Consider the following 22,151-nt stretch of genomic DNA (forward strand, 5'->3'; position numbering starts at 1 on the left):
CAGTGATAAAATAATTAACTTAAAATTTTTATTTTACCACTGTGTGAACTAAATCCGCATGTCATAATTTTCTGCAGAGTTAACCTTGTCTTTTTTGTAAGAGTGTCACATTTTTGCAGTTACTTTTTATGTTCTTTATAGATTTTAATCAACATGTTATCATAATTAGGTGACACTCATAGGCATCATTTTGTGTGCATGAAGAATCATGTGACCTGTGAAATGCCCCCTTTTTATGTGAGGCCTGAAGCAGAAAGCCTGAACTAAGAGAGAAAGATGAAAACTACTTCCACCACTATTGCCAACTGAGGTGTGGGTCATTGTCAAGCCAGTTGTGTTGAACATTGTAGTATACCATACCCCTGTTCTAGTTTGGTGCATTTCTTGCAGTAGTACCAACTGTGGGCCTGGCAATTTTAAGGATTCCTTTTGATGGGTTAGCTTTTGTTTAGTCAGAATGTGTGGAAAACCCTTTAAACTGGTCATCAGCCCCATTTTTTCAGAAAAGGGGGTTATGATTTGAAGTTTGATTACACAAATAGTAAAATGAAAACAATAATTTAATAGCAGAACATTTCTCCATAGACAGGCAAAATTGATATCATCGATGCCCACAGATATAAACAGATACTTCCATGTGTACCAAAAATATGATACGGTGATCAAAATGTACAAGACTGTAATTTCTCTAATGAAAGATATACTGACTTTTGTGAGAGTTAGTGGGTGGTGAATATAAGTAATGAATATAATACATTATTTATATAGTAATATATAATATAAATATTAATTTCCTTGTAAATTAATTTGTCAGAAATTGTTTTTTTTTTTATTTAATTTGTATTGAAGATATTTTTGAAACTGACCAGTTGCTTGTCCAGTTTTTTTTATTATTTTCTAAAATGCCTAAAGAGATTCACTCTGACTCCAAGATAAATGATGTAAGCAAAATTGTTACATTGTTGCATTTTTCTATCTGATATTAGCAAAGTGTTTTCTAAACTTGATATATATTCAGAGGAAAATGTGTTTGTGCATGAAAAGAGTTCCTAAGAAAAGGTGGATTGTCTTTTTATTTGTATCAAAAACATGAGATTTTTCTTGGTATTTAAAAAGATGATTCATGGAGAATAGAATACACTTACCTCTCCAGATTTTAGATGCCCATTTTGCTTATTCTCTGTTTTTCCTAAAGATGGAAGTTTTTGTCCTGAGGGGGTTAAGAATATTGACAAGAAGAGTTACTGACTGAGTAGACAGCCAGGTTGTTGACATGCAGCAGAGTACTCCAGGTACCTAACAGTCTAAGCAGTCATACATGTTTGTGGGTTACATGATACATATTTGATATGATATATTTGTTTCACTCAGGGCTGATCTACTGAGTTTTGCACAAGCAGTCAAAATTTTATAGAGGAAAGGGAAGGATGTGGGCGCTTGTTTGCAGGCCACATGAGCTTTGCTTGCTTCACATCTTTACATATTGGGAAATTGATGCAACACTGCTTTGTTCTGTTGGCTTACGATATATATGAAGAGATAATGAGATTGTGTTCTGTTCTGATTGAAGGGGATGATGACATCGATATGAAATAGCTGTGGTCTTCACATGGCTTCTGTGCGTGATCTACACAGATACATCTTTGTCTAATGGGTCATTTGACCTGCACCAGTTTATGCTGATTGAATCACAGTGAAATAAGCATGTAGCACATTGCCAGCTATATACACCAGGTAGGCTAGTCTGTTTCCTTTTTCTTCTTAACAATGCCTGAGAAATGATTGAAACTAGAGGCGACTTCTATAGAAAAAAAACAAATGGCCAAGCGGACACAGTCTTCAGTATCACTTTGTGCACAGCATCAGTGATCATAAGAAACATACAGAGAAAATAGATTCTCAGTGACATTTATGCAAATGAGACTGTGGCATGTGAGTCTGCACCCAGCATGACGAGAGGGGAATTCACCATCACTTGGCTGCTCTACTGCTGCTGCTGCTGCTACCATTAGCATTAGCATTGTTCACACATCCCCTCATCTTAGGCCGCTTCCACACCCCTCCTTCTCATCCTCTCTACCCCAACTCCTGACCGTGTCTCCACCCTCCCAGTACCACCACCCCCACCCTCGTCTCTGCCTGCCTCTGCGTCCTCTCTTTCCTGTTCTCGCTGCAGTGTTGCTATAGCAACGGAGAAATGTGGGAATACCTCCGTCCTTCAGAGAGGGGGATGGAGGAGGGGTAGGGGGGAGATAGAGGCGAAGAGGAAGAGGATGGGAGAGAGACGGAGAGTTAAGCGGCAGACAGAAGAAGAGACAAGAGCAGAGGAGTGGAGGGAAGACTGTTAATTAAAAGACAGACAGAGAGGGGCTGCGACTCACTGAATGGACACCATTGCCTGTCACTGAGACTCCTGACTCACTTAGTGACTCCAACCGTTTGTCCATCTCCTCTGGCCCCTAAAAGCAACCCCCCCCCCCCCCCCCCCCACACACACACACACACACCACACACACACCACACACACTACCACCACCCTCCCATTGATATTCAGTCTCTGCGATGAAGAAGATGCCACTGTTATCAGGCTGCAGAGGGGTGTGAGTGTCTGTGTGGGTGGGGGTGGGTTCGACTCAGATGGCATAGTGTCGCACAGCCATGGCGTAGCTTCACGCTGAGCCTTACGCTCACATGTTTGACGATCCATGTGTTCTGGATGTCTCCATTTGTAGTGAGGCTGCAGTTTCCATGACAACGCCCAGACTAAAATAGCACCCCCTTCCTCCCCCCAACCCCCACCACCAGCTCTTCTCTCATACACTCATAACTGTTCACTCCTGATCTTGAGGCTCGTTCTAGATGTCCCATACTGCTCGTCTCCATTCATCATATGGACTGAAGCACTAATACCGCCAACACCATCATCAGCTCCACACACACAAGTGCGTACACACGCACACACACACACACACACACACACACACACACACACACACACACACACACACACACACACACACACACATGCATGCGCACGCATACACGCCACTCATCACATCTCCTCCCACCTCTTATCTCCCATTTTCAGTCTCTCGGTCGCCCTGCAACAGATTCTGTCAACACGCATCAGCCTCTGCGTTGCCATGGCGACGGTCTTGAAAATCGCTGCAATTATTTCAGCAAAGACAAAAAAAAAACGAAAGAAAAGAAGAAAAAAAAGGGAAAAACCACACTATAGCCACTCGGGGGAGGGAAACTGATCGAGTGAGAGATGTCTGCCTGTGTGTATGTGTTGGTGCTTTATGTTTATGAGAGCAACAGAGGGAGAGAGTGTGTGCGTGTACATGCATGTTTTGCGACCCTTCAATGAACCAGTGTGTGAATTTTAGCATTTTTCAAACAAATATGCAAATGTGGTGATGTGATTTTACATTATATATGAGTTTCTTTTGGCCCCATATTGTAAAAAGCATTTATTATCCTCCACTAAAAACCCTAAATGGATATGCAAATATATGTATATGTTACTGTGAGATGAGTGCAGGTGGACTCGCTGACCCATTTTTAAAGGGGTGCTTTTCAAAGCCAACTTGTACCAAAGTCTGTATCACACACATGTTGCCCCCATGCGTGTGTGTCTGTGTTTGTGTATCAGTGAGTGGATTACTGTGTAGTGCTGTGGTGTGGAATTGAAGGGGTTAAACAGATGTACACACAGACCACTGCACAGTATCAGAGTTTTAAATTAGTTCCGACATATGCTGAACGTCAGTGCACATATACGTTTTAAAAGCTGGCATTATAGTTGCTACAATGGACTTTATCACAAGTTCTTTAAGGTAAAGTTCTTTAATGGTCCCCATGCAGAACATTAAAAAGGACCAACAAGCAGGCAGTCAAATAAAATGTTCTTTAATGACTTAGAGAAAAATACAGAACAAAAGGCTCTGCAGGAACATGCAGAACTCTCAAGTGTCTCGCAGAGTTTCCAGAAAGGGAGCAAGGAAACCAGGAAAGCAAAATAACCAGGAATAAACAGGTAGATCACATGATGATATGGAAAAGATTGACGGAAAACACGCAGATTACACACTAGGGAGAATGTTAATAAGGCTCAGGTGAACTGAATCAGACGCTAAAGTGGGTGTGAAGAGAACAAAGAGAGGAAGTAATAGCACAGAAGCATGTGAAGGACTAACCTTTAAATTAAGAAAAAACAGAAAAGAATAAAGTCGCAGAGAAACAAGAAGACAAAGAGAGGCGAAACATGGAAAGCAGAGAAAAAAAGTAAAATACGCGAAACATGAGGGCAAAACCAATTACACTAAGGTTACAAGCTAAACTGTGGCAACTAAAAATACTTTAAATCCAGTGTGTTTCTGTTAATACTGTGTGACACTGTAAAAATTACTATAAGGCAAAGAAATAATAATACCTGATTTTTTTGTCTTCTTGAAAATAAATCCCAGTCTGCATTAAAAGGACAAAAACTAACAGCATTTTAGTCTTTGCATAAAGTACACATAATTAGCATTGCATACATAAACAACTGAAGTGGCATTGTGATAAAATCTACAAGCCTTTAGAAAACACTTTAGTGAACTATACAAACAGAAGAATAAAGATATAAATTATCACCAAACTAAAAGCAGAACTGGACACATTTAATCTTGTTGTTGTTTTAACAAAGTACGCGGGATTCTCGCTCAGTATACAAGCTGCCAGTTATGCTCTTTTTTTCTTTGCAGATCATTATCTATAAAACCTAATTTAGCATCTAAAATGTTACTCTGACACGCCACCTCAGTGAATACTTTAAATTGCTTGTTACAAAAGATGCTATCTTACACTTATCAAACACGATGGCAACGCTGCATAGCTCTAAATCTTTACACTTACTAATCCCATTGTATCTCATAAAGCTACTTTGATACTAACAGATACTTACATGTGTGCCATGTAAGGGAAAACACTCCAGGCCCTGTAATTTTAGGGCAAAACCAACAGTGGATGACATAGCAAGTTATAATGAGTGTTTGTGGCTCTGGGCCAGTGCTTAAGTGAGGACATGTGTGTTTACGCATGCAGGAGTACAATTTTAGAAGCCAGGTGGGTGCATCTACACTTTGTCATGGTGCTATTGTAAAGCATCTAAATGTGGGGGTGCTTTTAAAGTGAAATTATCCACACAAGGGTCACACGTTTTCATAAGATCAGAAGCTGACACAAAAATGCCTGCCGTGGCGGGCTGTCATGTCATGTGCGCAGCGGGGAATAGAAGGAGACAGTGACTTGGACTCCAGTTGACAATGGAGATAGACTGGGACCAATAATCCCAGAGGAGAGGTGGAGAGAAAGACAAAGAGGGAGAGAGAGAGAGAGAGAGCGACACCCACGCAAGGCCAGGTAGGGAGGCTATAAAAGCACTGCCTAAATTTACTGAAACATGCACTTAGTGTCAGCCTGGGTGTGAGTGAGGATTTGACACACCCACCCACACAAACACACACACACACATATATATATCTATATGTCTGCGAATCATTTGTACTACAACACCAAAATATGTGAACAAGCAGCTGAGGTAAGTGCAAATCTTCATTTATATTAAAAAAAAAAGCATTTTGTTGCATGCATGCGCACGCTGCATATTGCGCTTTAAGGTTTTAATTAATGTTTGAATCACAACATAATAATAATTTCTCTTAACTGGAAAGAAAGAACACTATTATCAACAGATCAGTGGCTCAGCTTGTTAAAAGATTATGGAAATTTACTGAAAGTGACTTCAACTTTTAAGAACAAAGTAACCCAAATTAAAAAATATATATATTTCAATGATTATGTTACATGCTTAGTTGATTCCTCTTATCATAGTCAACATGTACTTCGAGTAAAATATTATAATAATAATATAAACCATATCCTAAGATCATGACTGGTACACACAGCCCACTTTATCTCCATCACTGCACTGTTTCTGTTTCTTTTTGTTCCCTTATTTAATGGGAAATTGTGATTTTATAGATTAACTTTCTTGATACTTTTCGTCTTTCAGTGAAAGAATTTTGTAAAGCAGGTGACGCTCGACTAGCTGAAAAGATGCAGAAGTTGCAGAAGAGTTTGGGCTGTTTGTTCCTTCTCTGCTGCATCTGTTTGACTGAATGCCGGGTGCTGAAGTTTGTTGTAGCTGTAAGTTCCCCCATTTGTTGCCTCCCCCCCACAAGATGTTTGACAGCATTTCTTTGTTGAATCCTGTGATTATTATATAATCTGGAAGACACTTTGCTGTGCATGGTTACTGATTGCATTGTAGTTTTCCTGCCCGATCAGTATTATTGTTTTTGCACTTTTTTGTGTAACAAAGGATTACTTTGAGCCTAAACTCCAACAGTGTCTAGCATATCTCTCCCACACACTGCAGCTTTATACATAAACCTCTTTACATAACACCTTATTACCCAACTGAATGATTTAAGAAAAAGAAATCACACTATTCTTATGATTTGGCGTTTCATATTTTTTATTTTTTTGTATCCTTTAAAAAAAAACTTGTATGTGTATGTTGCTTAAGTGCTTTAACCACTTACCTTGGGACAGCATACAATAAAATTATATATCTGCTACATAACTATTACGGCTTAACCAACTGCTTGACAGTAAAAGTGTGTTATCAGCTAAATCCACTAAATTCCTGCTAGTCTTCAGCAACCTCGTATACAGCTCCACTGAATTTCATTGAGTTTAGATTCACAAATCTTTGGGGTTTTTTTTTTTTTTTGAAAACTATTATTTTTAGTTATTGATTTAATTACTTTACATACATAAAAAAAATCTCATGTTGTTGTGCAGCAATTATATTCAAAAGCCTTTGGATCTTTGCTGACTTGTGCTTGTGTTATTGTGTTATTTTTATGATGTGTTTCACTCGAGTGGTTTGTAAAATTACTGTGGGATCAACAAGAGTGAATCAGATGTGTGCACAATCCCGTTAATTCAACCTTTCTGTTATGTCACGGCTCAGAAAGTGAGCTGTCAGGTAATAACACTAATGCAACAGTTCTAACGATTGTGCCTTGATGACATCATCAGAATGACACTTGTGCCTCAAATCCTGCCCACGCTGTCCACAGTCACAGATCTCTATTTATTACCTCTGTCTCAGGGTGATAATCTTGTTTAAGTGTGCAGTGTAATGCTAACACAGCAGCATGGCATCATGTGACAATATCTGTTTTGCTGCTCAGGTGTTCCGGCACGGAGATCGATCACCTATTGAGTCATATCCCAGGGATCCATATGGGGAGGAAGTGTGGGCTCAGGGTTTCGGACAGTTGACTGAGGTACTTGATTTGTCATTGACATTTTGGTTTGTTGTTAACAAAACACGTGAAGAGATTTTGGTTGTATAAACTGAATTGTCTAATAGTTTTACTCTAGCTCTTGTTTTACACAAAATCATTTGGGCTGTGGTACGGAGGCCCTACAGTGCAGAAGAAACAAAAATTGTAGAAATTGCAATACAGCATTTTAGAAAAGAGAAGAATAAAACAAAATACATAATAACAGCATAGCAAGAAACAAACAACAAAACAGTCAAAGCTGTTATTTATCTTAACAAACAAATTAGAAAATAACACCAAGAGGAAAAAAAATTAAGTTACACAACAGAACACAAGAATATTACATAAACCTTTTTTAAAAAAAAACCCCCAAAAAAACCAAAAAAAACACTGACATTTAAAATTAATAACAAAACAGAAAATTACATTTCAGTAGTTTACAAAGTATGTCCTTTCTAAATGTTTCTAGTTTTCTCTTTAATGTTATTTTGTTTTGCGCTTTAAGGCCACCATACTTGAACTGGGGTGACACACAGTTCACTAAAATATAGGTGAAAAAGTCAAACAAAAGAAAAATAATAATAGAGACTTTATGCTTATAATTTGACAAGAAATTCATAAACAGGAGGATCACAGGCTTAACACAATGAATGCATCACTGTACTTCAAAAACTGCTGAATTCATTTACTTAAAATCTTTCACTATAAAATACACTTTTAACAGACTTCGGGCTTTAATTAAATTCCTTCCTCCTGTGACTTTGCTCTGTTGTCGGGCAATTAGCTGCTTTACAGTGTATAAACTCATTATTTTGTCTTTGAGAAACACTGGTAACAGGGTAAAAGTTGCTTATCTATGTAAAAAGGTTGATTAGGACCATAAATCTGCAGCGTTTTCAGTCAAAAGGTCAAATTCTGCTAAAAATGTAAAATGCTGGCAATTTTCCTTCCAGCTGGGCATGAAACAGCAGTTTGAACTCGGCCGGTTTCTAAGGAGGCGTTACGGAAATTTCCTCAGTGAAGACTATAACAGCAAAGAGGTAGGTGTATCTGTGTATGCAAACACATATGCGTATCTGCGTGTTAATTGCTGTTTCCTTCCCCATCTTTGTTTAGGTGAACTCTGTTGTGAGCTTCCTAAGCCTCTTGTCACGCGTGCCCTGTAAAATCAAGTGCGCGTACGAGCAGTCACCATCTGTCACGTCTGTAAAAACATACAATAAGTTAATGAGCCTGACTCATTTTGGTGAACTCACTGTCATGACCGTGCAGTGTGCTAAACATGGGAGGGTAATGTAGCCCGTGGGCTTCATGTAAAGTACAGCTGTCAGCAAATATGCAGCTTCTGTGTGCTGGATCCTAAACACACTGACATTATAAGAGATTTGTAATTTCTTTTTTGCCTCTGCTTTGTCATACTCGTTACCTTCCTTTTTCTCTTGCTTTAAGTGCTCGTCTTTCTCTCTTAAACAAAACACAATTACCACAACTAATGACAGCTGTTCTCAGAACTTATCACTGACAATCTCTTGCCTAAATCTCAGTGAACTTGTGCCATACCTTTTCGCGTGTTGCCATGTCTGTTTTACGTTCACAAAAGGGGGGCAAAACAGAAGCACTCCTGGTATCACAAGAACATCCAACCTTATCTGCTTGATTTATGATGTGTAAAAACCTGATAGAGAGTGACAGAGAGCTATAGAAGAGGGAAGACTGATGTCAGAAGAGATCACAGCAAGACAGATTGTCCCCCCCTCCCCTTTCCTTCTCATTCATTTGACTCTTCTATGACTCTTTGGGTTAAGGAAGTACCTCAGTTGACTTGGGATGAGTACTGCTTGCAAAAATAAAGGCAAAAACTTTAATGAGATTTCTAAATGTAGAAAAGAAACGTAAGCCTCATTTACCCCAGAACACAGCACATAGTCGGATCAGTGAAACCACTCCAGTACCAGCATATGAATGCTTTTTAATGCCATGTATTCTCTGTGATTACAACAGATATATGTGCGGAGTACTGACTACGACCGCACTCTGATGAGTGCCCAGGCTTGCCTTGCTGGGATGTTCCCCCAAACCAGACCCATCATGCCCCAGTTACTGTGGCGGCCTATTCCAGTGCACACCATCCCCAGAGCCCTCGACAAGGTGGGCTGCTGAGCCACATAAATATTTTCTTTTCACAGCAGCAGCCACGCAAAGCTGATTACAAAATTGTATAAATTATTTTGGGCTTTTCTCTGTAGCTCCATGCGGCCATCTGTGTGCATCCCAGCTGTGATTCCCCACAGTGTTAAAGTGTGAAATGAGCATACATTTGTGCCCACAAGAAGTACCTCGAGTTAACGTTCATTATTTCCACTGATGTTTAACTGCTGTTTTAAAGTTGCTGAGGTCTCCAGGTAAAGACTGTCCAAGGTTCAGCGCTATGATGACGGAGACCTTCGAGAGTCATCCCTACCAGAAGTTCCTTAAAGCTCACCAGGTAAGACAAAGGCCGTCTCCACACAGCCAGACAGACCTCTAAATACACTGTTCTGTAGCCCATCAGCATCTGTTCAGTGACGTGAATGCTCACAGCCCAGTTTGTGTTCAGCATATCTTTTCCGTGAGTCATGTGCCTGCTAACCAGTGAAAACTTGTTTGTAACCCCGTCGTTTAATATCATCAGGCTTACACAATCAAAATTGCTGCAAACAAAATCGTGTCCTTACCTCAGCCTCTCCTGGTCTGCTTATCCCGGCCCTAATTTGTAAATTAACTCACATGCTGAAATGCCTATTTCAGTAAGTATATACTTCACAGTTGTTGATGTCAACGTAATCAGCACCTCTAGTAGACGTGTTTGTTATGCTGAAGACATCATGTCCTCTCAGTGATTTTCTCAGGCACGGTGACTCCAGTGCCTACGAAAAGCTGCACAGTGCAATTTCTCTCACATTCTCAGAGACACTAATTAACGGTTAGATTGAATTAGATTAAGAATTACAATAAAATGGTTTTAATTAAATGGAGTCCCACATGCGGCCTATTAGGGTGATAGTTGAGATCAGGCCAGGGCATCCTGCATTGAATTTTAACACCCTCTGCTGGAGGCAGAGTACCTGCAAGGTATATACACGAACCAAACTGGTGCCACGTATCACCGTGTTATCTGACCAAAGGTTAAACTTACAGTCATCGCCACATTAATGAACTACTAATGCTAATTTATGCAATTTTTTGATTATAAACCCCTAAAATAGATATCTAATCAGTGTGCCTGGACAAATATCCATAAATAAATGGAATGTTACTCATAAAAATGGTAATTAAACTGTTGTGTTCCCTTGAGCCTTATTATTTAAAGAGTTTAAACTGATGTCCTTATTCTTTTCTTCCCTGTGCAGTACTTTGTGGAGGCTCTCTCTAACCACACTGGCTACCCCGTGTCCAAGCTGGTTGGTAAAAAAATATGGAGGGTCCACGACACTCTTAACTGTGAGGTATACTTTAAAGCAAGCCCACAAATAGTTCTGCTACCTGTATTATGCACATTACAAGCTGCTACAAAACCCAGATGCAGAGAAGTGACAGAGAAAAACACAAAAAAGGAACAATAATGTGCTTTCGTCAAAGTATCTCCAGAGAAATAGAGCGAGGGTAGGAGTGCGGGGAAATCACTTTATACATACAGTAAAAGACGAATGGGGCAACATATTGAAATGATAATTAAAGCATAATGAGATGGGTGGATTCTAGGCCAGGTTGAATATGTTCATTCAAACTTGCAAAATGAGCATCTGTTATCTTCAGACTGGTGCTAAAAATAGATGGGATAATAGAAACTATAAAGTACGGCCATTTAAACCTCGTTTGCTGCCATGTTGTATAATGTGATTATTAGCGTAAGGCAGTGCCGTAATGAACATTCTTCTCTTTTGCAGAGGATTCATAACTTGACTCTGCCACGCTGGGCCACCCAAGAGGTCTTGGACACCCTGAAGAGAATAGCTTCCTTTGAGGTCATGTACAGCATCCTCAGTCACAAGCGAAAAGAGAAGGCCAGGCTCTCGGGAGGTGGGAATTCACATTAGAGGCAATTAATTTAGAGCACTCAAGAGGAAAAAAAAAAGAAGAAGCTCTGTTTATCTCATGTGACTGCTGGCCGAAGCTTTATTTATTAGCACATATGAGCTAATGGGACAAAGATGATTACAGGGCCAAGACAGGATGCTCAATAAGGTCAAAAGGATTGTCTTGGTATGTGAGAAAAATTAATTTGCACTGTTGACATTGTGGTAATTCTCCAGGGGTCCTGCTGAATGCCATCCTGAGGAATTTCTCTAAGGCTGTAGAGCAAGGGAGCACTCTCAAATTCATTATGTACTCAGCTGTAAGTGCATTGCTTGTGTACGAGCACACATTTATAATCTGCTGTGTAAACTGCTGCTTGATGTACTGTATCTCCTCGCCTTCTTATTGCTTTGGTGCTTGTTCCTCGTTCCAGCATGACTCTACACTCATCACCCTCCAGGCAGCTCTGGACGTGTATAACGGGCTTCTTCCTCCTTACGCTGCCTGTCAACTCTTTGAGTTCTACCAGGAGCATGATGGGTAATGACTTCCTTCCAGTTTTATTTCCTGCACTATTCTCTTTTGCATATTCAAGCACACTATGTAGGTCAGATGCCCACCACATTTTGAGGTATCGCGGTTTTCTGTTTGGATGCACCGAGCAAATACCTTTCCTTTGCGATCTGAGGAAATTTGGCAGCCGCCCAGGGCTGCAGTTGTGAAAGCATCACATAATACAAATACATTTGCATAACACTTACAGATGTGTGTCCTCTCATTGGATTCGTCCTAATAATTACCCAGATCCTATTCTGTGGAGCTGCACTACCACAATGACTCTCGGAACAACCCCTACCCCAACCCTGTGCCAGAATGTAACGGGTTGAGCCCTTGTCCTTTATCCTTGTTTAATGAGCTGGTGAAGGACGTACTGGCAGATGACTGGCAGGCCGAGTGTGGGTTTAAGACAAAATGGTCAAGCACAGGTGAACAAGATAAAGTTTATAATCTGTGTCTATGTCTGTATTTGGTGTTGCCACCAGGTTTCTCTGCAACATGTTTATTATTATTGGGGGGTTTTTTTTGGAGGGGGGGATTGTCTGGGATTATTCAGAACACACTGCCTCATTTAAACATATCAAGGCTTTTGGATATTTGCCATGTATAGCTAAACAGTTGTTGTCTCCCACAGGTACCATAACAGCTCTTGCAGTGGCTGTGGGACTCCTGGCGGTGGCGCTGTTATTCAGTATAGGGGTGATAATCCTCAGGCGGAGAGGACAGTACTCCAGGGAAGTGTAGCAGAGATGATTGACACACTTGTACCATGAAATATATAAATATAAAAATGCTTCCCAACTAATGTTCACTGTAATATGATCGTGATAGTTATTGTGTGCTTGAGCAGATTTGAGCCTTCATAAAGAATACACAATATACATAAATAATCATGAAATAATTTTTTAACAGACATAAAATGTAATCAGAATAAACAACTTTTACAGCAAGGATCACTATATTTTATTTGATTCAATCTTGACAGTGTGCTCTCCTCATTGTGACGTCCACTGCTTACATTCACTGTTTGGCTCATAATTTGAATTTCATATTCGTTGCTGTCCAGTTTCTCACTTCTCTGGCTCTTTGTAAACTGTGAAAGAACAAGAGAGATAGTGGTTGTCAGCTTTTGTTAGATTGGAGTCCAAGTATGATGGCAATCATTGTTTTGTTGTAAAGTGTTTAGCAGAACCATCAAGACTCATCCTGTCCTAAAATAACCAAAGTTCCTCCTGTTCCTTCATCTGTCCTCCTCTACCCGCTCAGACGGTTGCCCAGTGTTCTTACCTCGGACATCAAGTGTGCACTCCACTTCATCCTTGCCCAGTTCATTGACAGCCATGCAAGAGTATTTCCCTCCATCGAAGGTGCTGGGCTTTCGAATGTTGAGGGTCAGAACTCCTTGATTGTTCTGCATCAAGTACTTGGGATCCTCCCCAATAATCATCTTGTTCTTCATCCAGACAATCTTAGGCTAAGATTTGAACAAGCTGAGTTAAGAAAGCTAAAGCTAAAACTTCTTGGCTAATTAGTGGACTCAATTTTTAACATGTGCTTTTACCTTAGGAAAGCCTTTGACAGCACAGCTGATAGCAGTGCTGTAACCAGCCACAACACTTCTATCCACCAGCGGCTGAGTAAACTTGGGAGAGCAGCTCATGTCTTTCTCCTTGTAGGGCTTTGATTTGAGTTCCAAGCCTTCAGAAAAGGGTGGGAAGTAAATCAGGGAAAAAAGGTTGCAAAAATCAGAAATGAACTGTATGAACTTAAACATGCAGCTCACATGTTTAAAAAGAACAACAAAAATACAACTTTGCCACTAAAAATATAAAGTACTTCTTTGAATTATATGCAGCATGAGTATATGAAATCAAAAGTTTACTTATTTATTAAATAGAAAATCATTAAGGATAATATGGTTGGTATAAACTGAATATACACCAATGAACTAAAGACCAAACACCACTGGAATAAATGGCTTACACTGTACTTATAACTTGGCTAACTCAGATGTATTTAGATGACTTAAAATCAGCATTTTAGGCCTAAATATGTGTTCAACTGCATGTAAATATTGGAAACACTGTCATACCTGTTTTGCCAATCACAGCCGTGTTCTTGCTCATGCGCGGCTCCTCGCTCAGGCCACAGAGATTTTCGCTGTAGATGCGGAACATGTATTCGTTGCCCATGACCAGATCCGAAACTGTGCAGTTTGTTCGTCTATTGTGCTCATAAACAGTGAACCATTCCTAGAAAGAGAAAAGAAGTGATAATATTATATTAAACCACAAAATCCCCCACAAATCTAGCATGGAGAACAAACCAAGTGTTGCTAAAGGTAAAAGAAGCAGCATTTGGTAGCTAATGTTAGCAAACCCAAGATTCAGATTTGGCTCCTTCTCTGATGCAAAGACGACAAGAGTAAGCAGGATTGGCCAGAACAAATCAGTGAATCAGATAAATAGCATGTTATTCTGTAATTCTCCATAAAGCATAAATAAATATGCTTTTGTGCGAATGCAGCCAAAGCACACACTTCATCCTGTCAGCTGTGATCTCTCTGCTTTGAATGCATGAAGCAGGTTGGTCAAACAGACTCGCAAGACCTGCAGCTCTTCATAAATCCACTAAGCTATAAACTGTTTATATAAACAGATGTCTGCATAATCTGTAGGCAGGGGCCAAGATTTCTGGTTTGCTTGTATATCACGTTCTGTTGACCAATCACGCTTGAGCAGGCTTTGGCAGCATGCCGATAAAACGGTCTATGTGGAGAACAAAAGAAAGGCCGCATTTGTTAAAAGGTTTTATTTTAACTTGGAGTTAGGAATAATCCTTGATTGCAAAAGTTAAAAATTAAGTTAAACAGTATATAACAAATAGCTTAAATAAGCAGAATGATATGTAGCACAATAAAATAGAATAGACCATGCCAAAAGAAACTAATCTGAAACCACAGTAGATACAACAAAGTTAAATAAAAACGTGAATAAAGTAAGAAAGCAGTGTCCCTGCAGGTAAAGTGAGTCATGAGCGATGATTCAGAGAGATAACGTCCTGCGTAGTATACAGGTCCTCGCTGGACATCTTGGCAGGTGACTGTGGCGCTGACGAAGACTGAAAACACCCCCATTTCCCTTTCTCACCTTGGTCTTCATGTCTGCCTTCTGGATAGTGTATCCAGAAATATCACAGTTGCCATCATCCTTGGGGGGGTCCCACTCAAGTGCTGCATTGAAGCCCCAGACGTCAGTCACCTTCACATTCAAAGGTGGCCCAGGCTTGTCTGTTTGGGGTTAAACTTTTATTAGTGTAAGCTTCTAAACTCTGATGAATATTGCATCATCTCGTGTGCCGTTGGGCTAAGTCGTCTAGAGTCCTGGGAGTCATACCAACAATCCTGATGTTAATGCTGGCCCTGTCCTCCATGTTCTCAATCTTCAGAACCAGCTCATATGTTCCAGAGTGCTCTCTCTCTGCTGAGCGAATGAACAGAATGCTGTCCACGTTTGAGTTACGCACGTTGACCATCTTCTCGTCAAGCGGTTTGCCATCCTTGAACCAGTTTGCGACGGGGCGTGGCTTGCCCTGTGGTGCAAAAACATAATCAAGTTTTATGACTTAAAAAATGTAGCTTCAGGTTGTTTTTTTTTCTTCATACTTTCAATACTCAAATTATTAAAACGATGCACAAAACAAAAAAACAAACAAACTAAAAAACTAGGTTTTGTTTTCTAAAGTAAGCTCCTAATTTATTATTCTAATGCTTTTTAGAACATAAGAAAAAAACTAAATTTGGTTCTCACTAAGATATCACTGTTACTGATTGTTATACTGATTAGTGCACAGAAACTCATCCTTTCTAACCTGGAAGGGGATAGTCAGGTTGATCTTCTCTCCCACTTTCCTAATGTACTTTGTTCTCAGGTCACGAGGAAGGCGGATCTTTGGATGTTCTGAAGAAGAAACAGACATCCTGTTTAAACTTCTTATCATAACATGAGTATGAGTATGAGTCTCTGTGGTCAACACAAAGAAAAACTATGCTACACCCAAATGTGCTATTTACATTTATACTTGCTCACTTTATTTGGCTGTGAATCTGACTCACTCACCGACGATCTCACGGATGGTGACGGGCTGTGACATTATAGCAGGAGGACTGCGCCCGGCAATGTTTACTGCCACCACCCTAAAGTTGATCTTCTCTCCCACCGGGAGGCCGCGCACCACAAATCCCTGTCTCTCGCACAGCTCCTGGTTTGCCACCACCCACTCAGTGTCTACGTTAAAAGAAAACTTCATGTATTAAATTAAACTAAGTGTGATCTGTGTCTCTTTCTTTTTTTCATTCATTCAGCTGTTTTCATTTATTACACGTAAATATACGGCATTATCACCTCCTTCCTTGCAGTATTCAATAACGTAGCCGTCGAGGCCCCCAGCTCCAATCTTCTCTGGGGCGAGCCACTTCAAGCTGCAAGTGCTGTCTGTCACATCGTGGACTGTCAGACGCGTTGGCTCGCTTGTTGGGGCTGAGGATGACAGGAAAGGAGACTCAAGAGAATCAGTGACTGGCTTCACTGAGCAAAGGAGGGACAGGGAGTTGCTGAGAAAGAGGACGTAAGGACGACTGTGAAACGTACCAATAGGCATGAACGGTTTGGAGCTGAGACTTGGCTGAGACATGCCAATGCTGTTGACAGCGAACACCCTCATCTCATACAGAACACCTTCAATCATCCTCTTAGCCTCGTATGTGGTTGATTCGTACACGTCAAAGTTGAGCTTTGTCCATCTGGAAGAGCCTTTCTTCTTCCTCTCCATGAGATAACCTGGTGGAGTAATAATGCAGTTACATGAACAGGTTGAATAATAATTTTGTTTTCCTTAAACAAATTAATATAATGCATGTTCCACCTTTAACTGGTGCACCGCCATCAAATTTAGGAGGGTCCCAAATAATGGAGGCGCAGTCCTCTCCCACTCCTGTGCACTTGATATTCTCAGGGGGGTCGGGCACATCTGATAAAAAGATTGCAGTTTATTTAAATACAACAGAGAAGACAGGTCAAACTGGTATTTGCAAAAAAACATCCCTTTTCTGCTGCCCACTATGAGGGGAAACCAGCTGATGTTATCCTGTAAAACCTTCACTTACCCACAATCTTCAGAAACAGCACAGCCTTGTCCTCTCCGGCAGGGTTGGCGACAGTGATGGAGTAGTTGCCCTCATCGTCTCTCTCCGCCCCCTCTATGACAAAGCAGCTGAGGTCTTTCCTGGACTCCACCCTTACACGTCCTTCAGTGTCTGTGATTGGCTAACACATGATATTAAAGCAGTTAAAACATGCCTAACAATTAGGGTTTACTTGTAACTTAAAGTTGGGCTAATAGAGATTAGAGTAGGGGTATCAAACATAAGGCTTCGGGGCCAGAATAAACCCACTCACATATCTAAACCAGCTGAAGGCAGAATCTTCTGACTGTTCATTGTTTTTTGCACGAGGAAATATTGTGTTGCAAGTCTTTAAGAGTGGATCACATCATGGGAAGGGGCTGTCTGTGAACTGTTAATTTTATCCAAGCCAGAGGTCTGAATCATCCTCTGTTTTACAGCCAAAGACATTACTCAGGGCCTGCAGTACCACACTGAAGTGAGGCGGTTAAGCCAAAGAGCTGTGCCAGTGCTTTTCATAAAGTTACAGCAGTAGTGTTTCTTTGTAATAAGACAGAAGACAGAGCAGGAAAAAACTGAGGCATGGCGCATTTATGAAGCTGCACTTCTTTTTCTGAAGACATCTCAGACTTTTCATCATCTTTTTTGTGGATGGATAGTTCATAAAGTGTGACCATTACAAGAATGTATTGTTTATACTGCAGGGAGATTTATCTTTTTTATTCACTTTTTACTGTCCACTTGTTCTGCCACTTCAGTCTGCTAGTGATGAAATGGTGGCACATGAACTAAAACGAGTGTTAGCTGGTGGCACTTGTGCAAACCAGAAGGGCATGAATGGACCACTTGGACTGACCTTAGGTTGAGTGTAAAATAAGAAGAAGGGAGCTGTCTTAGTATGACACTGATGGCACCTAAGGTCTGCTCATAACTCCACATGTTATCATTAAATTATATTCTAAAAAGTTTTCATTTCCACACATGTCCTATTATTTAAGTTGTCAAGTTATGCAATTAGTTATTAGGAGCAGAACCACGCCTTCTTCAAGCTGTTCGTCTCGTTTACGTGCCCCACCCTCTCTCACCTTTTCAATTCTTTAACTTCTTCACTTCTATTTAGTACATGGGGACTTGCAAGGCCCAGGAGCCGCTGTCAGTCCCTTTTGAGGCTTTCCCAAAACCACAGCTCAATTCATGTCCAAGCCATTCACCTTTACCTACCTAAATGCTGACAAACTGAAAATGAGGCCCAGCTAGTGAACTAAGAATATTTCCTTTACAATTTTATCTCATTTTTAAGTTTGCTAAATCTATATGTCCATATATCTAGTTTAGTTTTAGTTAACTGCAGCTATTTTTTGGAGCCCTTACATTATCTCCTTTGGACCAGACAACAGTTGGAGCTGGCTCGCCAGTGATCTCCACATCCAGACGAAGCTTGTTCCCAGCTACCACGATGATAGTGTTTTGGGAGACCATGTTTCCAGTGGTGTCCAGGTGGATTTTTGGAGGTTCTGGTTAAAATACAGCATTCAAAGAGAGTCATCAATCAAGTAGGCTGTCTTGGGTTTGAACTATAAACAGGATGTTTAATTAAGATGTAAATTACAGGTACCTACCTTGCCTAGGCACATAGTCGATCTTAATTTCTGTTATGAAAGAGAAAAGAGGTGACAGTATTATCCAGGCTGCTGGTGACTAATTTTTCCACAGCAGGACCTTTGTAATTGTTCGGTCTTTCTCACCCAAGAAGTTCAGTTTGGCAGAAAGTGACAGGGCATATCCATCAGGTACAAATGTGTAGTCTCCAGCATCCTCTGGCTTCACATTATCAATGACCAGTCGGTGAAACCTGAGACAAGCAGTGCAAAAGATATCATGTAGTTTTATGGAAACATCTGTGTCAATAAAACCCCCCAACTTTGTTCACATGAAGGCAAAACCGTTTGGTATCGTCTTTTCACCTTCCAATGTGGGTCATTTTGATGCGCTCGCTTGGCAAGACCTCCACGCCATCTTTGTACCACTTTCCTGTGACCTTGTCGTCAGACACTTCACACTTGAACATAGCCTGATCTGTTGCCCTGACTGTCAGATCAGCGATGTCCTGCAACACCTCCAGTTCCTTTTCTGAGGAAGGCCACAAAAGCATAGATCAGGCAGGAGACAGACTGTGTAAGTGTAGCAGGAGAGGAAATAAGGACACCCACTGATCCACTCATCTTGACACCCACTGCCATGAGTTGTTACTTTGTTTTTAAAGAGAGGTGCTGAGCCCTTGGGCCAGCAGTCTTCTGCAGTGAACGTTTAAATGAGAGAAACCCTTGGCTACTGTATATATATTACCTTTTGATACACATGTGTGAATGCTCTAAAAATATTATCATTATTAGCTTGGCTTTTCTAAAAGTTTATGTTTTACTCTCACTCAAAACTAAAATAAAGACGTGAGATTATTATGATTTCATGTGGTACCTTCCACCTCCAGTTCTCCTTTGGTATGACCCCCATTTGTCCAAGCGTGGTACATTCCGATGTCATCCAGTGTAGCTTCCTGAATGATAAGTGTGTGCTTCTTTCCATCCTTCTTAAAGCGATATTTTGAATCTTTGTCTTTGTGAATCTCTTGGTCTTCAAAAAACCTGGAAATTAATATAAAACAGATATTTTTTAAAAGTTGTCACTAAAACTCTCTAAAAACAAACTGTAAGGTGAAACCAGCTCTAACTTTACAAGTCACACTGCAAAATGACTTTGGAAATGTATGATTTTAGATTAATCAAGATTTTACAAGATAATATAAATCTAGCTGTGTATACCACGTTTTTAAAAATATAATTAATTTCATTCATTTGCTCTTTGTGCTTTTTATTAGGTTTTTCAAAATGCACCTTTAAATAAGAAGACACAATATTAAATTTAGCGACGCTGTATCAAAATTATCTCAAAAATAAAAACTCCAGTGAAACAAACTGAAATAAACTTCAGAATTTGAGCTTGAAATGCTTTTGTTGACTGACGATGTTCAAAGCCATCTAACTTCCATATCAAAATCTACACATTTGGTTGAATTTGTGACAAAATCTCCTGAATCAAGCAGATCAAATAGCCTCCACACATTTTGACCAGAACCAAGATTTCCTACAATATAGTTTCATCTGATATGAAGATGAGAAGGTCACGTTTCTCTTAAGGTTCCAGCGCAGCATTTTAGGTTGAAGTCTGAACTTTGACCGAGTCATTACAACACTTCCTGCTGTTCTTAGAATCATTGTCCTGCTGCATGACCAAATTTGGGCTAAGTCACCTCACATTTGACTTAGGAATACTTTAATATACAGATGAGTTCATGGTCAGCCAGATCATTAACCCTCCACTACCGTGCTTGAGAGTTGGTTTGAGGTGTTTGTGCTGATATGCTGTGTTTAGTTTTTGCCACACACGGCCCCGTGTATTATAGCAAAACATCTACAATTTGGCCTTTGTACAGTGTACATTGTTCCAGAAGTCTTGTAGCTGATTCAGATGCAACTTTTTACACCTAAGCTGTGCTGCCATGTTGTTTTTAGAGGCTTTCCCCTGGCAACCCTTCCAAACAAGCCACACTTGTTCAATCTTACTCTAATCTTATTCTCATTAATCTTATCATTTTAGGTGCTAAAAGAGGCCTGTAGATTCATCTTTTGCAGGTTTGAGTATTGCATGGACTAACTTTGGGGCGACTTTGCTGAGACATTTGCTCCTGGGAAGATTGTGACATTGTGTTAATGTACATCTGAATGCTTCAGATCACCAAACTGCCAAATCTTTTCTTTTATAGCGCTCACACTTGCTGATTGATGACTAATTGATAACTAATCAAGTGTATTGTCCTCTTATGCACGCGGTAATGGTGTTCTTACGTTTTTTGGAGAACTTTATGGAGTCCTGTGAAAACTATTGTTTTCTACATGTGACTTTAAATCAGGGGTGGGCAATTCCAGGCCCCGAGGGCCGGTGTCCTGCAGGTTTTAGATCTCACCTTGGGTCAACACACCTGAATCACATGATTAGTTCATTACCAGGCCTCTGGAGAACTGCAGGAGCTAGTTTAGCCATTTAAATCAGCTGTGTTGGTTCAAGGACACATCTAAAACCGGCAGGGACACCGGCCCTCGAGGCCTGGAGTTGCCCACCCCTGCTTTAAATGCTTTTGTAAAAAGAACAAGTTAAAAAACTTTCAGCATATGTACATAACCTGAATCTTTATTGCTGATAATGTGAATTTCACTCACCACATCACGTGGGCACCCTCTTCCGACACCTCTATCTCAAACTCCACTCTTTCTCCCACAACCACGTGATAGTCATCCATCAGCTTGGTGATAGTCACAGGGGGCTCTGAACACAACAGAGGAAGATTTTACAATTCATGAACCAAGCACTGAAACTTCACTTTTCATGCTTTGGGACAAGACGTGCTGCTTTACTGTATTCTCAGATCGCTACTGTTACCAAACAAGCAGAAGAGAAAGTGCACCTTTGACAAACACCTCTGTGAAACACTTGTCTTCCCCAACCACGCACTCATATGCAGCATCGTCTGCCAGGGTTGCCTTATTTATGGTGAGTGTTCTGACATTGCCGCTCGCCTCCATGATATACCTTAAAAAGACAGTGTTTTTTCATCAAAAAGAAAGCACCTCTGAAAGTATTTCCACTACTGTATAGTATCAGATCCTTCCGTTTTAAAATGTGGATTTGAATCAATCTTATGACAGTTGCAGTGGTACATATTTTGTCTAGCAAAGCCAACACATATATTACAGTTTTCTGCCAGGATACAGTATTTTTCCCACATTGGGACATTTAAGGAAACAGAGATCTTTGTCCTGCTTGAGTTTCTGGATTTGGGGCATATGATGTCTTGGCAGTATGACTTGCTTTAACCCACTGGGAGGCCTCTTATGACTGCCTAAAAATAAAACATGTTGATGGCAGCATCGTTTCTGACTGTGTCGCACAGATAATTT

At 40.4% G+C, this 22,151-nt stretch overlaps 2 protein-coding genes across 8 annotated transcripts in view; one reads left to right on the forward strand and one right to left on the reverse strand.

Annotated features, from left to right (window-relative positions):
• Positions 1-5,352: 5,352 nt before the first annotated feature.
• Positions 5,353-12,882, forward strand: LOC147323187 (testicular acid phosphatase homolog). 3 transcript variants are annotated; one of them, XM_086303409.1, is made up of 12 exons: positions 5,353-5,584; positions 6,059-6,192; positions 7,248-7,343; positions 8,297-8,383; positions 9,345-9,491; positions 9,730-9,828; positions 10,733-10,828; positions 11,270-11,402; positions 11,636-11,718; positions 11,833-11,939; positions 12,204-12,385; positions 12,592-12,882. In XM_086303409.1, the coding sequence occupies exons 2-12, from the start codon at positions 6,103-6,105 to the stop codon at positions 12,699-12,701; spliced, it is 1,230 nt and encodes a 409-aa protein (XP_086159535.1). In that variant the 5' UTR covers positions 5,353-5,584; positions 6,059-6,102; the 3' UTR covers positions 12,702-12,882. The 3 variants fall into 3 exon arrangements, with proteins under 3 accessions (XP_086159535.1, XP_086159534.1, XP_086159536.1); XM_086303408.1 differs by having other exon boundaries at positions 11,636-11,939; XM_086303410.1 differs by lacking the exon at positions 12,204-12,385.
• Positions 12,883-12,896: 14 nt separating this feature from the next.
• Positions 12,897-22,151, reverse strand: part of LOC147323188 (myosin-binding protein C, fast-type-like) — a 40,710-nt gene continuing 31,455 nt past the window's right edge. For all 5 annotated transcript variants that reach the window (XM_086303404.1, XM_086303405.1, XM_086303402.1 and 2 more), the window contains 19 exons: positions 21,659-21,783; positions 21,414-21,519; positions 19,615-19,781; positions 19,104-19,269; positions 18,885-18,991; positions 18,759-18,788; positions 18,511-18,653; positions 17,122-17,281; positions 16,881-16,985; positions 16,607-16,795; positions 16,361-16,495; positions 16,076-16,243; positions 15,828-15,916; positions 15,353-15,548; positions 15,107-15,246; positions 14,050-14,209; positions 13,519-13,655; positions 13,245-13,431; positions 12,897-13,050 (listed from right to left, as the gene is read on the reverse strand). In XM_086303404.1, coding sequence (XP_086159530.1) covers positions 13,028-13,050; positions 13,245-13,431; positions 13,519-13,655; positions 14,050-14,209; positions 15,107-15,246; positions 15,353-15,548; positions 15,828-15,916; positions 16,076-16,243; positions 16,361-16,495; positions 16,607-16,795; positions 16,881-16,985; positions 17,122-17,281; positions 18,511-18,653; positions 18,759-18,788; positions 18,885-18,991; positions 19,104-19,269; positions 19,615-19,781; positions 21,414-21,519; positions 21,659-21,783 — 2,533 coding nt within the window. In that variant the 3' untranslated portion in view covers positions 12,897-13,027. The remainder of the gene's footprint in view (positions 13,051-13,244; positions 13,432-13,518; positions 13,656-14,049; positions 14,210-15,106; positions 15,247-15,352; positions 15,549-15,827; positions 15,917-16,075; positions 16,244-16,360; positions 16,496-16,606; positions 16,796-16,880; positions 16,986-17,121; positions 17,282-18,510; positions 18,654-18,758; positions 18,789-18,884; positions 18,992-19,103; positions 19,270-19,614; positions 19,782-21,413; positions 21,520-21,658; positions 21,784-22,151) is intronic.

The sequence above is a fragment of the Aulonocara sp. 'chitande type north' Nkhata Bay genome, linkage group LG8 (assembly GCF_057382095.1).
Source record: "Aulonocara sp. 'chitande type north' Nkhata Bay isolate Kocher_YH1m ecotype deep benthic linkage group LG8, A_spYH_male_GT1.1, whole genome shotgun sequence".
NCBI lineage: Eukaryota > Metazoa > Chordata > Actinopteri > Cichliformes > Cichlidae > Aulonocara > Aulonocara sp. 'chitande type north' Nkhata Bay.

Excerpts from the sequence above, each read along its gene's own strand:
- LOC147323187 (XM_086303408.1), top strand. The coding sequence starts at position 6,103 with ATGCAGAAGTTGCAGAAGAGTTTGGGCTGTTTGTTCCTTCTCTGCTGC. Across the intron at positions 6,193-7,247 it reads TGCTGAAGTTTGTTGTAGCT|GTGTTCCGGCACGGAGATCG; the intron begins GTAAGTTCCCCC and ends TTTGCTGCTCAG. Across the intron at positions 7,344-8,296 it reads GTTTCGGACAGTTGACTGAG|CTGGGCATGAAACAGCAGTT; the intron begins GTACTTGATTTG and ends TTTTCCTTCCAG.